Source organism: Mercurialis annua, linkage group LG1-X (assembly GCF_937616625.2).
Source record: "Mercurialis annua linkage group LG1-X, ddMerAnnu1.2, whole genome shotgun sequence".
NCBI lineage: Eukaryota > Viridiplantae > Streptophyta > Magnoliopsida > Malpighiales > Euphorbiaceae > Mercurialis > Mercurialis annua.
Window position 1 is genome coordinate 54,518,413 of NC_065570.1, and position 18,230 is coordinate 54,536,642.

The window sequence follows — 18,230 nt, forward strand, 5'->3', positions numbered from 1 at the left end:
GGTTTAATTCATCCATCACTGCAACTAGCTAATGCTACAGCTCAAAAGCTCCAGAAATGATTAGCAGAATCTGATAACTTAATGCAAAAAATGCAACAGAGCTATAAGAGAACTAAACTTTCTGGCTTGTTGCTATAATTTAACAAAACTGTTATCAAGAATTTGATTTACTATACAGTATAATGACTTACAACATGAACCAAAAGGTCATAATGTTACAGGGATCTATACCTTATGATACTAACTTTTTGGGAGACAGTACATTTTATTTACACAAAGTACAGCTGCTGCTTCTAATTTGTGCCTTCCTCATGAGGCTTGTTATATTTGAAAATTGCAGGTGTCCCATGAACTGCATAATTGATTTATGTGACAAGATATGATGTTAGTAGAGGACTTGCACGGTGACTGCTACAACTGGTCGCCGAGTGACGCAGATGATGACCGGTTTAAGTGTAGGGCCTTCTTCGATGCCCGAACATTCTTGAGAGTCATCATGAGTTTCTGTCTCTCTCCTTCAACTTCTGCAAAGTGCAGGCTTAGGTCGGAGTAGCGATCGTGCATTTCTTTCAGTTCAGTCTCAACAGCTGCATATCTTCCCTTTAGCTCCAGCATGTCTTTAATTAGATCATTGATGTCTTTAAAACTTTTAAATATCGCTTCCTCGTCGCTGTGTTGTTTTAAGAAAGAACTGGACCACAGAATAATCCATGTTTCAGTCATTATTTTAGTTATACAACATCACACTTGAAGTTTCACTCTTAAGGATCCTGCATCAAGTTGTGAAAGTTATCAAACAAGTGCTTTAAGAAATCTCGACGGCTTACCTCTGAAAATGGACGCTTGATCTCTTCTTCGCCTGCAATGCTTCAGCAAGCTCAATTTCTAATGCAAGCACTCTTTCTAGTGAACCGCCACTCCCTGAAAATTGATTATACAAGGGGAACATACTTCCCAGTTCTTCGTTTGCCTGCGAAAAGCAGAAAAGTAAGTGTATTTATCAAGAAAGTTTATACATGTGTAAGAAGGCATGAATGAAAAATTATTTACCTTCTGTAACTGCATAAATTGACTTTGTAAAGCAGGAAATTTTTGCACAAAGTCCTGATCATCTTGCACAACTGAATTCTCATTTTTCATCCTCTCCAACTACATTGAAAACATAAAAGTGAATTTAGCTTATTAACAGACATTAGCAGGACTAGTCAAAAAATCCCAGGGGTGTGATCTGAGCCCAAGGTGTAATAACGATTTCGTTGTGATGTCAAACTATCTTAGACAGATTAGTAATCCATATGCAGTTTCTGACTTGTCTTGAGAATCTAAAAACGCATACCTCATTACTTAAGTGGTCCATGCTAGACCTCAAACTTTCAGCTCTGAAACGATCATTGATGAGAACCAATTGCTTCATATCACTGGGCAGCAACTTATCTTCACTTGGCAGTGATGGACTTTGAATCCCACTCATACCACTAGATAAAAGAGCATCCTGACAATGGCAAACAAATAAATACATAGACAAAGAAACATAGATTCCTTCACTTCATCATAAATCATCAACTAATCAACAATGTTTAAAATTTAGATAATAAAATACCGATAAGGAGGGGCCTAGTTTGACTATAAGAAAAAATAGTTGTAGAATTGAGAGAATAAGAGTACCCAGAAAAAGATGATATATACATCTAGTACAAGATGTGAGGGAGAGTTCAGACTTTCAAGTGCAGAAAATAAATGCTTGGATTCTTAATTAATATGCCATGTGATGATTTTGCATGTAAAGAGCGTGAAAACAATATTTTAATTACTAGAGGAACTGTATTTCCAATTCAAGAAATGAGATAAATACATTTATAAGGGGTAATGTTATAAAAATGCATAAACTATACATGTTTTCTCAATTTAATCACAAACTTTAAAACGTCTCAATTGTATGCATGAACTTTCATTTTTTCTCAATTCGATACATGGGGTCATACTATGATGATGTGGCTGCCAAAAATGATGTCCACCTCAACAAAATTACACCAATAAATGATTGACACGTCATCATATGCATCAAATTGAGAAAAAATGAAAGTTGATGTATACAATTGAGACGTTTTAAAGTTCATGATTAAATTGAGAAAACATGTATAGTTTATGAATTTATTTAACATTACCCCTAAGTAATAATCTGCCATTTAATTTGGTGTCTTTCTGCCACAACAAAACTGACTGAGGTAGCATCAAGTAAATTAAAAACACATGAGATGAAAATTTGCTAGAACATGTACCACCAATTTGCAAAATTTAGAAAATATTGATGAAATAAATATAACCCAATTTAAGACTCAATATGTGAAAAAATTGTATTACCTGCTCAAGTTGCCCAGTTAAGAGTGCATTATTCTCAGCTTCGTCAGAAGTGCTTGAAGTATCTTGTTCTAGGTATGAAGCATCAGATAAAGGATTTTTCTGGTTCATGGTTCTGAAAACCAGCCCATTTTCTTTCTCCACAAGATTAATTGCCAATTTGGAATTTTCTATCGATCCTTTCATCTGACTTAGTTCAGCTGCAATTGTAGACTTCTCCTCATTACATTCTTGCAAAAAAGCTTCAAGCTTTTGTTTTTCTTCCTTGCAGCACTCCAGGCTTATCAAGGAGCACTCCATCTCAGCTTTCATCCTGTCATAAGCATTCATTCTTTCACGCTTCTCAGAGAGTACTGATTGTAGTTCAGCCTCTAATTCCAGTATCTTCATTCCGAGTTCTTCATTTTTCTTCAGATGACAAGCTTCAGATTTCTTCCGATTCTCATTATCATCAATGGCATCTTGCAATTTCCACAACATTTCTTCACTATGCTTCTTGGATATGGATAGTTGCTGTTTCAGTTCTTGCAGCCTCGTTTCATACTGCTCTTTTATAAAAGCAATTCTCAAGGAGTCTTGCATGGCAGCTGGTGGTGTTTCAGGTTCTCTTTTTTCACGAGCCTGGACACACTCAGCGTCAGCCTTGTCTTTAAGCTCCCTCAAGTGGATAGACAAGTTTTTGAGCTCTTCGGTCTTCAATATCTGATCAGCGAGCCTCTGAGAAAGCTCATTGTTCTGTTTCTTCAGTGTCATTAGTTCATCATGATATCCTTCCATTGTAATTATTTGAGCTTGCTGTTCATCCAATTGGGCTTTGAGAACCAAAACTTTGACTTCCAGCTCTTCCTTGAAGAGCAACAAAGAATAAATCTCCTCTTCAGAACTCGTCAACATGCGCTTCAGCCTTTCAACCTCAAGAGAATGCCGACTTTCATCCTTGCAAAATTTAATTTTGGCATCTTGAGTCTGATCCTTGTATTCCTCAAGCTCAGCTTTCAAAGTTTTGTTTGCATCAAGAAACAATCTATTTTCAGCAATAGACGCTTCCAACTCAGATCTCACGGAGTTGAGACTGGTTAACAACTTAGCATTCTCTTCAATATACTTGGCTTCACTAGCAAGAGAATGACTCAGTGTTGTTTCTAGATCAACATGCTTTTTTTGAAGTTCATCAAGGTGCTTATCTGAGGACCAAAGCTTCAAAACCAGATCGTCAGCCCTGCTTTTGTATTGAGTTTCTGTGAAAATTAGTTGAACATCAGTAGCTAATACAAGTTCATGCATTTTGCATAACTCATTTTTAAGCTCAGAAACAAAAGAACATTCTTCGCGAGCAATTTTAAGGCTGTCCTCATATTGAGACAAAAGACTGCAAATTCTCAACTTCTCCAATTCTAGCTCGGACACTGATTTGTGGAGATCGAGCATCTGACACTCTTTCTCGTTTAACTTGGAATTTTTATCTGTAACTTCACTCTCTAAATTCTCTCTTAAACTTCTCTCGTCATGCAACTGATGATGCAGAGATTTTACACTTTCTCTCATTCTGTTCAGCTCTGATGCAAGTTGGATGGACTCGTCATTTTTATCCCTAGAAGACGCCACAAAAGCTCGGTTTTCATTATGTAGCGACTGTAGCTGGTCTCTCAAACTGTTCAGCTCTGACTTCAGTTTGGCAGACTCTTCCGATTTATCCTGTGAACACGCAACCAAAACTTGGTTCTCCTCATGCAAAGTCTGCAAACTCTCTTTTAAACTGTTTAGGTCCGATGAAAGCTTGGAAGCTTCCTTAAATTTATCCTGTAAAGATGCCATCAATGCTTGTTTTTCATCATGCAGAGGTTGCAATACCCCTTTCAAATGGTTTAGCTCCAACCCAAGATTGGCAGATTCTTCCGTTTTATCCTGTAAAGATGCCATTAAAGTCTGATTTTCATCATGCAGAAATTGCAAACTTTCTTTCAACAGGTTCAGTTCGGATGCTAGCCTGGCAGAGTCTTCCGTCTTATCCTGCAACAAAAAAGTTGAAGCTTCTTTTTCCTTATGCAAAGACTGCAAACTTTCTTTCAGACTTTCAAGCTCAGATGCAAGTTTCACACAGCCCTCGGTTTTATCATTCGACATCACCATCAAAGCTTCATTTTCATCCTTCATAGACTGCAAAACCCCTTTCAAATTGTTTAGCTCCAAAGCCAGCTTGACAGCTTCTGCAGCCTTATCCTGTGAAGATACCACCAAAGCCTGGTTTTCATTATGCAGACATTGCAAGCTATTCCTTAAGCTGTTTAACTCCTCCGCTGTATCACGTGAAGATGCAATCAGAGCCTGATTTTCATCATACAAAGATTGCAAACTCTCTTGTAAGCTCTTCAGGTCTGATGAAAGCATGCTGGATTCGACGCTCTTCTCCTGTAAAGACGTCATTAAGGCCCGGTTTTCTTTTGTAAGTTCTGCTGCTGTCGCAATCTCTAATGTCATGATTTCATTAGCAAGGTCCTTATTCTTAGAAGTAAGATCTTGTAGCTCAACTTTTAAATGATCAAGACCAGAGAAAAGATCATTGTGCTGCTTTTCAAATTTTTCTTCCACTTCTAAGCCAACCTCGAGTCTGTTCGCGAAAGCCTCAATATCTAAGTGAAGGTTCTGCAGCAAAATATTTGACTCATCAAATTTATTCACCATATTCCTTATTTCATGTTCTACCTTCCGTTTCATGAAACCAATCTCTGATTCGGCAGCAGAAATGGACAGTTGTGCTGCATCTGTTTCATGCATTAGGCATTTCTTCTCTTCTATAAGTTGGAGAATCTTTTCACAGGCATTATGCTGAAGCTCTTCTAGATGCATCATTATACCTATTAAGTCCTCGGACTGGAAGTCCTGTCTACTACATTCGCTAACAAGAGACAGATTACTTATACTTTTGTCATAGGACACCAGTAATTCCTGCAATCTACATCGGAGAGAACTGATAAATTGTTGCAGATTTTCCTTCCCTGAAGCCAGCTCATCAAATTCTGCTTTAATGGCTTTCATCTCATCCCGCAAAGAGAAGTTTTCATGTTGAAGAATCCCATTTTCTATAGTTTTCTTCTCTAACAAGCATGTCAACTCTGCATTTTCTTCAGTATACGCCTCCAATTTTTCCTCATAACCTCTGTATTGCATCGTCACAGATTCCCATTCAGCAATTTTCTGTACGAGAATATAATTTTCATGGGTCATATTCTGTAAATCTGCTTCTAAAGTTTGGTTTCGTAAAACCATGTCATTGCACTTAGCAATGCAGGTAGCCTTGTAATCATTGAGAGAGAGAACATCATCCATTGCACTCTGTAGTTTTTGCACCACTACATTCTTTGACTCGGCTGAAAGCTCTAGCTGCTGTGTGAGTTCATTTACTTTTTCATTCATAAGTTTGGCATCTTCACATGCACGGAGAAAAGTTTCATGGAGAGCCTTTGAGAGCACATCCAAGTAGATATTCAGAAAATGCATTTCACAGACTTCTTCTTCAACCTTCCGGTACAGGCCTTCCTGCAAGTGTAGTGATCTCTTCAAGTCTTCTAAATGAATATCCCCACCCAACTGCTGTTTCCTTATCCCAACTGATTGGTTTTGAAGTTGCAAGAGTTTCGCTGAATATTCTTGAGAATCAAATCCTTTAGGTGAAGAATCTACAAAGGCTTGCCTGATCAGATTCTCATTGGTCTCATACATAGATAAAACCTGGAAAGAGAGAACTTCTAGGTCCTTCTGTAGCTGGTCCACAGCGATAGAATAATTCAAGCGTGCCCTTCTGAGTGCTGCTTCTGCAGTTACAGCCCTTCTTTCAAGCTCTTTGTTGAGGGAACCTAAATGATGGTTATCTTCAGCAAGTCTATCTATCTGTTCATTGAGCTCTTGATGCATCGACTTCATCTCACCCTTAGTTGATGAAACTGTATACATACAAGTCGAGTGCTCATTTCTGAGATTTTGCAGCTCTCTGAGTAGCTGTCTCTGATTCTCCTCAAGTTCCTGAACAAGAGCTTCATAGTAGCACTCCATCTCATGCATTTTCTTTGAAAGGCTCTCCCTTTCTGCTTTTGATTCATCTAACTCTCTCACAAGTTCAAAAATTTTGCTTTTCATTGCATTAGTAACATCTACAGCGTCAGATTCATGAGAAATCAGGCCAGGCATGTTAAGACAATGAAGTATGCCTAGCTCTGGCTGATATAAGTCGACGTCAAAACCAGTACCTGTAGCAAACTGATCATTTTTTAGCGAACCCATCTCTCTGATCCCCTTTAGGCTTGCTTCTTCAGAGGCGATCAAGTTTAGACTGGAAACTGTAAGTCCAGTGCCTGCTTTGAGATTCTGCAAGATACCAAGCAACACCACTATGTCTGAGTGAAAAAATTTAAGGTCACTTTCATTGTAGCCATAGCATGCCTTATTTTGAAGCCCTATTATTTTTTCTTCCATGGCTAAAAGCCCCTTTAGCCATGTGAGCATTACATCCTGAGACATTTGATCCTGTTCAGAGCCATTAGCTTTCCTGCCGCTACATTTAGAAATTTTGAGCTGTTCGAGATCATCTTTCAACTTTGAGCATTCTGATTTAAGCAAAGATACTTCGTTTCCTAGCTCCTCGCTAGATACAATCTCAGCAGAAAGTTCCTTGCCAAACTTCTGTGCTTCATGACCTACTTCATCAGCAAGACTCTTTAAAAAGCTGACCTCCAATTTCAGCTCATGAATAGCTGATTCAGCTGCTTCCAAGCTACCTCTCAGCTTACTGTTCTCTTCATAAACAGCTACCAAGTCATTATCCACAGAGTAGTCTGAACTCCAGCCCTGAACCCAATCGTTGGTTCCCTGCGCTGAAAACCGATGATCAGGAGGATCCCCTTTCTCCAGCTGAGGATTTTGGCCGAGGGAAAGTCCGGCTAAATCACCAGAGACAGTACTTCTAAGGCTATCAATTTCATGTGCACTGGAGGATTCATGCTTCTCAGCATATAAACTTTCTGAAGTATTGGAAGAGCCATCAAATCCAACACCTGAGTCTGCATATTCTTCAGTTGGCCCCGCCTCTTCCTCAAGAGACGAAAGTTCTTTCACTCTTTCTCTGAATTTAGCTCTTGCATATACCTGTAATGAGGAAATAATGAAGAATGGAAAAAGAAACAGAGAGAAATCCATAATAAGCATCTATAAAATGGATAGACTAGAACCCATTTTGACCAGTTCAAATTTCCAAAACACTTGCAATCATCCTTTTATATCATCAACATATTACTCAAGAAGATACACACATCAAGTAATTCGAGATCATAGTAGGTTGTACAAAAAGATATAGACATTCACAAGCTGCAATGTTAAATTCTACTTTGACTCCTATCTCTTAGTATATTACCTTTAGTTAATGTACACCCAAAAAAACACTGGTAAATCCTATAACAATAAATGCGCATTTAACAATTTTATAGAGTGCAGATTTCATAGCAGAAGTAAACAGAAATTTGCTAATTCAGATTGTAAAAAGAATAATAACTAAGGCCCACTTTCATAAAGAAAAACAAATAATTCTGCTACAGGTTTTAAGGTAAACTAATTTACAATTGCAATTCATTCTTTTTTCCACTTTTCTACTCTCTTGAATATCACTTCTGAAGAAGAAATAAATGCACATACATTGGAGAATATACCTTCCAACCTAGACATGTCTAAGTAACATATCTAAAGAATGTTGATAGGTTAAAATAGATCTTCTTGAATAAATTTATTAAGAGCCCGACATAAGTCATGTAAACTGTAGAGATTTGACTCTTAATTTTTAAAAGGGAGTGTGCAAGGAAAGAAAAATGTGTGCTATAGTTACGCATACACATAACAGAAGAAATGCTCATGTATACAACCCATAAAATTTAAAGTTGAACATTTACGAGTAAAGATAAAGCTCAGTTAAATTCCAAGCAAACTGAAAATAAATCAGTTAATACGTGCAATAAGAAAGGAATAAGGAGTCAAAGATAACAAATCATCAAACCTTATCTGACTGAGCATTGATGGTCTCTTCTGAAGAAGCTACTTTTCTAGCAGAAGATTCATCAGGACTATGTTGGTCAATCTGCAGGCCCCTTTCACTAAGTTCTCTCTGCTGCTCAAATTCTCTGAAATAAATTTTTTACTACATATAAGTAGGCTAAAGCAAATGAAAATGAATTGCCATGTTTTGAAGTAATACCTGAAACCAGTTTTCGAAGTAAGCAGCTGGACGGTGACCTGTTAATGGTAGACAAAATTTTATATCTTAAAGAAGTAATAAAATAAAAATAAACATACTTTCAACGAACTATTAAAAACAGCAAACGAGTTCATGGAAGCTGTGATTATGCGCACTGTTGTATGATCCATTTAGCGGTATCAATAGCTTAATCCCCTGAGAAATTACATGAAAGAAACATTAGATTCAAAAAGTCTCACATGTAAAATTGTGCCAGAATCGCATCCATGAAGAGGTAAGGAAATGACAGAAGGTTTTAATGCACAGGCAAAATCAGCAAGGTTGATGGCTGCCTCACCAAGTATACCAGACCGTGACGAACCCTGATGCATATTAATTAATAATCAGATTCAGACCAAATATGGTCACTGCATTAAATGGCCTAAAGAACTAAAAGGAAATAAACCAAAGAAAGGAGCTAAGATATGATAGAAAAATCAGGAAAGGAAGATATTACCATTGATATAACAAGCTTATAGAGCTTTTCATCATATTGCTTAGTTTTAATATCTTGGAGAAGTCTGGTAGTCTCATATACGGGATCTGCCCACTTACAGGTCCCATTTCTCACATTGGCTTTGGTCGTCTTTGCTGTTGCCTTTCCAGAATCAGCTGGAATAAATGATATAAATAGTTTATCCCATCCAACTTGTGGAACCTGTATCACATAGACGAAATGTGACATAAGTCATAGCAGAGTTCACAAACACAGTTCACATACATAAAATACTACTACAATCTAGCAAGAAGAATACACATACTGTCAGAATTATTTTGTTAAGATCGTGGTCGTAATACGATATGCATGCTACAATTGCTTTACCATTTATACAATTCAAGGCAACAAATGCCTAAGAGACTTTTGTTACCAAATAAATCTGATGAAGCTCTTTAAGAAAATTGCACAAAACAATAATGTACTGCCAGTACATGTTGAGAGAGCAGTACTAAGTCGTATAGATCTTAAAACTGATTAGAGCATACTTACATGCGTAGCATGAAATTGCAGCCGGAAGACCACCTTTACTTTAGTTTTCTCAAGCTTCCATTTAGTGATCCTCGACATTACTTAAACATCAATCTAGCATCAGCTGCATAACAGTTTAGAACCAAATTAGATCCTCCAGAATTATCAGATACTTTCTTTGAAGTAGAGTTTTATTTGCAAGCAGCAATCAGCATGAGGTGAACTTTAAAGAATCAATCAATAAAGACAGCTCTGCGCCCAAAAGTATCAGATTCAATAACTGTGAAAACCGGTCAAAACAAAACTATAACTCAAAATACAAAGCTAATCACCATAACTCGGCAGCATAAGAACCATGAATACAAATGTAACTGCAACCTCATTTGCACTAACTAATGTTTTATACTAGCTGCACATCAAGCTAAACAAAATGCAAATGTAAAATTTTGAACCAGGCACTATAACTGATCCCAAGTCAAAACAGAACACATTAAACAAGACAAATCTGATCAGTTAGAAAACTCCAATTCCTTTTGTCCGATTTCTCAGACACCAAACAGAAGGAAATACAAACACAGGTCAAAATTGGAGCTAAAAGAGTACAAAAGAAACAAACTTCAATCTAATTGTAGACCATACCTGCTGCAATGAGGCATATATCTTCTCAGAATACCAAACTCAGAAACCATAAATAAAAAATGCAAACACAGGCTGATCCAAACCCTACTAGAAAAGCAAATGTCTAAATTTGAACTGCATAAAACGACAAACAGGCACCAAATTAAAAAAATGACCATTTACTCCACAATAAAACACTGAAGAGGTCAAAGAAGACTGACACACAAAACAGCAAACAGTAATAAAAAAAGAATCCAAAAACTGAAATGTCTACCTAAATGTAGAAAAAATGCAGCCTCTTAAGTCTGCTTCAAAAAGATTCAAGAAAAACACAGTAGTGCATTTACCAAAGATTAAGAAAAGAAATGCGGAACCCAGAAAATGTAGTGAGACAAAGCTGAGAAATTTGAAGAAAAACCTGAGATTCAGATCGTGGGTATTATAAATTAAGAGACTTTGTTCAAAGTAAATTAGTAGTGTGAGAATAAAATAAAAAAGGAAATGGTAATTAGTTATAGTTAAGTTAGGTACCAATTGAGGGATCTGCACTGCAGTGTGCTTAATGCGGAAGCGAGGTGAAGTAATCTTTACATGCAAGACTCTTTTTTTTTCTTGACTTTGCTTCAGACAGAGAGAAGAGGGTGAAAATTTCAAGAAACAGAGTGTTTTGTGTTTTTTGGGTTGTTGAAGAGAGTGAAAAATTTGGGTTGAATTAAGAAATTAATAAGGTGGGACTGAAGATGAAAGACTATCTACTGTTAAATCTATGGTAAAGGGATGTGTTTTGTAGAACAAAAAGTAAATACTAATATGGTAAGACATCCCGCCAAAGCATGGAAACCTCTTCTTGTCAGCTTTTCATTGTTGATTAGTTATCATTTTTTTTTTCATAATTTCATGAGGTGTCCTGAACGATTTCTAACTATATAACGACACTTTTACTCATTTATATTAATTCCCACTTGAACCGGATGGGTATCTTGCGGGAGGGAAAACTCGTTTAAGTCAGCAGAGCGTGTTATCAACTCACCTGCACTTTGAGAGTTAATTTTCATATTATTATTATTTATATAATTTTTTTTATAATAATTAATTCAACTAAAAATCAATTAATTATAAATATGAATTAATTATTATTATATGAGAGTTTATAATTTAAATTGAAGAATAATTAATATTAAAAATAATCAATGGAATTCAACTAAACTTGAACATAATTACTAGATCAATCTAATAATTGACGCATTTGAAGACTTGGTCTGATGGTCAAGCCGTTCAGTTTGCATGAGGTCGGAAATTCGATCCCCAATTCTCTTCAGACCGTGATTTGTCTGGTTTAATTTTTAAAAGTACTCTCTCCGTCCCACTCTAATTGACAAAATATGGAGTTTTTGGTGTCCCATTCTAATTGACAAAACTAACTTAACTATAATTTTTTTCTTTAACTTTTCATCTTTACCCTCATTTAAATTTAAATTTTTTATGGAAAAATAGTGAATATTTAATGAGAATTTGACTAACATACTAATAGTATTAATTAGCTCCATTATCAATAGAGGGGTATAGAAGTAACAATCTATATCATTTATTAATTTGTATTGGTTATTGTAATTTAGTTATTTTGTCAATTAGAGTGGGACGGAGGAGTATATACTAATTCTCGTTAATCTTTACAAACAACTAATATAAAATAAATTTATCTGTGATAAAAAAAATTAATAATTTACATTAGTATATAATGGTCAAAGGACCGCTATTTTGTATGACAAAGGAAGACGGAATTAATTGACAAGACGAGACTGACTGCATTCCACTACTTGGGCGAGTTTTTCTTGGACCATTATTGGTTTCTTCTGTTCTGGCCGATCCACAATCATTATAAGTTCTTCAAGTTTTTCTTTTTATTATTTTAAGAACCATGGCAATTTATAAAAAAAAGGAAAATTTGAGATTTGAATTTATTCTCAATGAACCAAAATATGATGTTCTTACAAGATACTTATAAAAAAAAAGAAGTTACTTTTGTATATGTGTTTGCAAAAAAAATACATTATTGCAACTCTTAAAAAATACATTATTGAAAAATCTAACAAATGATTTAGTGTAAGTACAAACGTTGAGTTAATCGCAATTAAACTGAGTTTAATTGATTAATTTTAGTTTAATTTGATTTTTTGGTTAGTTTACCCCGACTTAGTTTTTTTTTTTTTTTGATGATGTTGTCTGATTACGCTCTCATCTCTTCGTATAAGTATTTTACTCTTTTACCTTTTTTTTATTTTCTCGCTACACCAGTATTGGTAAGGTAGCTAAGATGTGAAGCAACAATGATGAGCAGTAAGTCTAATTTCAAGGATTAAAGAATTAGGGCATGGAAATATTTGCACTAATGGGGTCTACTAATTTGAAATGCAAAACCATGCACATGGCTTTGGTCTGGTCTAGTGAATTCTAGTCAGATCAGATTTGCATTTTATTTATTTAATTTCCCAGCTAAGCCAATGGCCCTTTATCACGTGATAACCCCTTTCTTGTCACGTGCACTCCATCAATAAAGATCCTTCAATTAGGTAGAAACTAGAAAATGAGTTTGTGAAAACTAATTAATGAAAACGAAAAAGGCAAATGCTTACTATGACCCCTCAACAAAAAATAATTTAACTTTATGGTTAATGTTCTCTTAATGATTTGATATTTTTTATGATGATCTCATGGGTCCTTCCCATTCTCCTAATTACTTAATCAGCATTAATAAAGTGAATTCTGAAAAGATTATCATTGAACATATCAACTTTAAGATATTCTAAAAATGGTTCATTACTCATAAGCACCTTTCTTGACCTTGCCTAGGAATTTATGAGTAGATCGAAAAATGACTTCAAAGAGAAAGTTATTAGGACCCATCATTCAAAAAGAAGATTAAACAATTTAATAGGGAGGTGAAAAAAAACTGAATCATTATATTTAATCAATATATATATATATTTGATTTGATTTGAAATAATATAAAATTCTAATTTTAGTTTGATTTAATTTTGAAAGTAACGAATTTAAACTCATTTTTTAGTACAAACTAAAATAAAAAAATTAAGTCAGATTGACTTGTTCGGTTCAATTAAAATTTAAAAATATTAAAATTTAATTATGTTTTGACCAAATACACACAACTAGTACTCCATTAAGGACATACATTGCTTGGGTTAAAGTGCGCTTTTGGTCTTTAAGTTATTTTTCTTTTTAATCAATAAAAGGTGATGAAGAATGGTAGAAGCTATTATAATATAATTGCAAATCTAATAATTTTAAATGATTTAATACAAGATTTAATTAGTACTACATAATTATTTAATTTTTTTTCTTTAAATTTAGAAGGTAGCTTTGTTTTTTGTATTAAAAAGGTGAAAAATGATTAAAATGTTTTTTTAATTGATTGCAAAAACCATGACCCAATGCTTTATGTCCTATTACCTTAAAAATATTACTCCTTTCTACCGGCTGAATACATAGCTTGACCTCTGAACTTGTATCCTTATATCCATCTAACCCCTAAATTTAACGTCTCACCTATCGAACCCCTGAACTTGTTAAATAACTCGATTTGACCCCCGAACTTGATAAATACGTAAACATTGAACCCCTCCGTACACAATTTCTTCCAGAATGTTTCAAGTGACAGGTGGACACGAAGGGTTCAATATTTACAAATTTATCAAGTTCAGGGGTCAAATCGGATTATTTAACAAGTTCAGAGGTTCGATAGGTGAGACGTTAAGTTTAGAGGTTAGATGGGTAAAAGGGTACAAGTTCAGGGGTCAAACTATGTATTAAGCCCCTTTCTACCTATGTTTGCAATAAGTCCACCACCTAGAGAAAGGGGGTACTCACTAAATAGTGCATAAGAAAGTGACTTGACATTGGATTTAGGTATTGCAAAAACCATGTCCGTTTGAATTTTACGATTTTTTATTTATATAGTAAAAAATTTATTATATATCCAGTAATAATTAAATAAAATAAATTTTTTTAATATGTATGTATATATATATATATATATGAATTTTAGTAATTAATTAATTATTATTTGATTTAGTTGATTTTATTTTATTTGGTTTAATATTTGATTTGGTTAAATTGGGTTAGTGGTTTGCGATGTTGTCATGTCAGCTAATTTGCTGAGTTGGAAGTAACATGAATGACATGGAGACAACAAATACAGTTCGATTCAAAAATGGCTGAAAAAGAATCAGAATAGTAAAATTAGCTAAATTTGGTGATTTTGAAAGATTTGGCTATAACTGACACAAAACGTAAAGATTTGACATATTTTGGAATGTTGCCATGTCAGCTAGTTTGCTGAGTTGGAAGTGACATGGATGACATGTAGGCAACAAATTCGGTTCGATTCAAAAATGGCTGAAAAGAAACAGAGTATAGCAAAATTGGCTAAATCTAGTGATTTTGAAAGATTTGACTATAACTAACACAAGACATAAAGTTTGGCATTTTTTGGTGATTAAACCTTTTTAGTTTTGATTTTTGACACAAAACATTTTGTGAATTTTTAAAACTGAAATTTCCTCAAATTCATTTCAACTTGAGTGGTTAAGTAATAAGTTCAATACATATACACTATTTATGAGCAAATGAATGGTGTAGATTAAAAAAAATACAAATTTAATTAAATCACCGTACACCATCCATTTTTTTAATGAATGGTCTATATCGTGAACTTGACCCCCTCAAGTTGAAATGAATTTGAGGAATCTAATCTGAATTTTTAAACATCACAAAGGGTATTGTAAAATGATTTTTTTTACAATAAATGTCCATTTTTATTAGTAAAATCAGTGGAAGAATTTAATTAATGTAAATAAAAAATGATATTTTGACTCAATTTATTTATAGTCTAATTAGTCCATATATAAGTAAAAAATTGTAAAAATTACATCAACAAATTATAATATTTTTAATTATTTAATAAATCAAATAATTTTAAATAAATAATTGTTATGAAACAAATTCATCAATTAATTTTTATTTTATTTGTAATTAAACTCTTTTTATAATTAGATGTGTCATTTATAATAAACTATGAATATCACAAAACTTTCCAAAAAGTTTAGCTCTTCTGTCCTTTTTGTGATATCAATTTTTTTCAAAACTCTTTATATTAAAATTAGAAACTAACAGGTGATGCTTGTACATATCCTCCATCTAGCAAGTGTCCCAAAAAGAAAACATTACGAGTTGGGCTTCTTTTGATTTGAACCCAATTCTTTTGGCAACTTCCATTACTAGCAACTTGCACCAACTTTTACTGCTAAAATTATAATGGAGATGGGTTGGAATTCCAATTCCTCTATGGCCATGTTTGGTTCATGGAATAGGTGCGGAATGGAATAGCAATTCCGTATAGAATGAAAATTCTTTGCTTTGCTTCATGGAATAGGTATTCCACGGAATTGCTAGCTATTCCATGATTTTGTGGAATAAGTACTCCTCTCAAAAACTAAAGAATGGCTATTCCATTTCTTATGGAATAGCTATTCTATTCCATGTTATTCCTTCTCTCCTATTCTATTGAAAAAATTCTGATTGCACCAAATTTAAAAAAGATTAATAATTTTATTTTTATGTCCTCATCTTATATTAAATGCATCACAATATTAAAAAAAATCCTTTTAAATACATTAATTCTAGAGGGTAAAAAAAACAAAAATTGTCAAAAATATTCTATAAATAAAAAATGTTAATTAGAATGGACATCCAAAGAAAAAAAAAATCTTACATAAAATTGTACAGGAGAAGTACCAAAATCCTATACAAAAATAAGATTTCTAATTACAAACTTCAGAACATATTGTTTCATTTTATACAAGAAACATATTATTGAACATATATAAAGAAGAAAAGATTCAATTTGTTTGTCTTCATCAATGATCAAATAAAGATTACAAAAGCATTCATCAAAAAAAAAAAGATTACAAAAACACAGGCCTGATATAATTAGATTTCTTTAGCATATAATATAGAAATAAACAGTGTTTTCTTGAAAGAAATAATTAAAATTAACAGCCAGCATTAGGGCTAACCTAGCTTCTTCCATAGTCTTGATCTGAATTAGAGATTTTAGCAGAACTGCGATTCTTGAAAACCCTAAAGAAAAAACCACCGGATTTCTTGGTTGTCTTTTCATTAAAATCAGCAACAGATCCTTTTTCTGCAGCTTCTTTCTTCATCTTTTCGTTGTGTAACTTTCTCATCACGTAAACCTCTGCTAGAGTCGTCCCTGCAAAACTTGTTGCCATGGCTATAATAGAAAGATGATGAAGCTAAGAATATATGATATTTATGGAGAGTAATGAATGAAAAATGAATAATGGTACATGTATTTATAGGGTTGTATATATGACGAACACGAACTAAAATAATATTATAACAATTTTATGTATGATTTATGGATTGGCTTAGCCACCAAGAAATTAGATTGGGACTACTGTTTTGTACAATTATAAACGAGTAAGATGAGGTGGATTTTTATTATATCTAATATTTTCCAAGAATATGCAGTAGATACTCCCTCCGTCCCAATAGAGTTGTCCACTTTGCCTTTATCACACAGGTTAAGAAAAGCAATCATTATTCATGAATTTTATAAAAAAATTCTTACTTTTCTTGTCATACCCCTATTTAATATAGGGTCCACTTTCAATTTACTCATTAGTGGATTTTAAACAGGGGTAATATAGAAAAATTGAGTGTAAAAATTAGTTACTTTTTGAAAGTGGACAAAAATTTTGGGATAATTTTTTTTTTTCAAAATGGACAACTCTATTGGGACGGAGGGAGTATTACGTAAGCAAAGATGTGGTATATGCGATTTGGTTTTTTGTCGTCGAAAAACATTGAAAAATCACATGCGTTAATCAATTACTATAAACTTCTTCTAATTTAGCAAAAAAAAAAATCAAATTTCTCAATAAAATTATATCAATCTAACTGTTAAATGACCGATCATAAATTCAAATTCTATTTGAAAATAAATTTTTAATTTTTAATTTAATAATTTATGTTTTTCTTTTTATTTAATTTTAAATTTACTATTGATTTTACTACTCATTATCATATAACTAAAAAGGAGAAGAATAATATCCTTCTACCTCTATAAATATCCTCTTTCATTTCACTAAAATCCTCTTCTTTTGTGTGTATAGTGGAAATTTATCTATTAGTTTGCTGATATTTTTGATCTGCATGCCTAAATTTTATTTTTATTAAAAAAGATATTATGCATTCTTAACACAGGTAAAAAAACATAATAAGTTCGAATCTCATATTCCATAAAATAAGAGTTAATGAAAGTATTTATGGTTAAATTGTTAAAATATATGTATTAAATGGGAGTCCGAACGGATCAGATGCCAAAACTAATCTATTCAAAAGTTTATCTATGGTCGGACTCTGCCGGAGGTTTTTTTTGCCACCAACAAAAAATAATATGCATAAAGTAAATGAAAAAAAGAGTGAATGGACTAATATGGCATGTGGACCCTTATTGCTTGAGGAAGAATTTTGGATTGACGCAATTACAAATTAAAATAGCAAGGGGAAAATTGAATTTTCTTGGGTGGCAAGAAAGAATGAGATGGGCAGGCTTTGGCGTACTCTATCATAGATTTGGTGTCGTCTCAATTGACCAGGGAACCAACTCAGCAGAAGCGCCTTTAGCCCTTTACCGTATTCGAGTTGAACATTCAGAAAGAATTACAGTGATCGATGGAGATTGGAGAGGCTTTCTATTAATATTTAATAACCATAAATATAATCTTTTATAGACAATTCATAAAAATATTAAATAAAGTACTTTTAAATGAAGAATTAATTTAAATTAGACAAAACACTCACTTTAGTCCTTTAGATCAGAGCGAAGAAATTAATAAGACCCTAAGATTAAAGGTAGCTACTTTGCCCCCTAACGTTTTCCAAACTGGTTCAGATCGCATCAAAAAATTA

The 18,230-nt window shown here is 33.6% G+C and overlaps 1 protein-coding gene across 3 annotated transcripts; it reads right to left on the bottom strand.

Moving 5' to 3' along the window:
- Positions 1-104: 104 nt before the first annotated feature.
- Positions 105-11,057, bottom strand: LOC126658129 (uncharacterized). Of its 3 annotated transcripts, XM_050352634.2 has the most exons (12): positions 10,749-11,057; positions 10,239-10,352; positions 9,621-9,723; positions 9,090-9,290; positions 8,833-8,955; positions 8,594-8,631; positions 8,396-8,519; positions 2,362-7,497; positions 1,337-1,492; positions 1,051-1,149; positions 828-970; positions 105-691 (listed from the first exon to the last, which is right to left on the bottom strand). In XM_050352634.2, the coding sequence occupies exons 3-12, from the start codon at positions 9,696-9,698 to the stop codon at positions 412-414; spliced, it is 6,378 nt and encodes a 2,125-aa protein (XP_050208591.1). In that variant the 5' UTR covers positions 9,699-9,723; positions 10,239-10,352; positions 10,749-11,057; the 3' UTR covers positions 105-411. The 3 variants fall into 3 exon arrangements, with proteins under 3 accessions (XP_050208591.1, XP_050208590.1, XP_050208593.1); XM_050352633.2 differs by lacking the exon at positions 10,239-10,352; XM_050352636.2 differs by lacking the exons at positions 9,621-9,723; positions 10,239-10,352; positions 10,749-11,057 and adding an exon at positions 8,749-8,788 and having other exon boundaries at positions 8,931-8,955; positions 9,090-9,143.
- Between the last annotated feature and the right edge of the window lie 7,173 nt (positions 11,058-18,230).

Coding starts and splice junctions, on each gene's coding strand:
- LOC126658129 (XM_050352633.2), bottom strand. CDS start 9,698: ATGTCGAGGATCACTAAATGGAAGCTTGAGAAAACTAAAGTAAAGGTG. Junction 8,956..9,089: donor ATAAGCTTGTTATATCAATG/GTAATATCTTCC, acceptor AATATGCATCAG/GGTTCGTCACGGTCTGGTAT. Junction 692..827: donor TCAAGCGTCCATTTTCAGAG/GTAAGCCGTCGA, acceptor TCTGTGGTCCAG/TTCTTTCTTAAAACAACACA.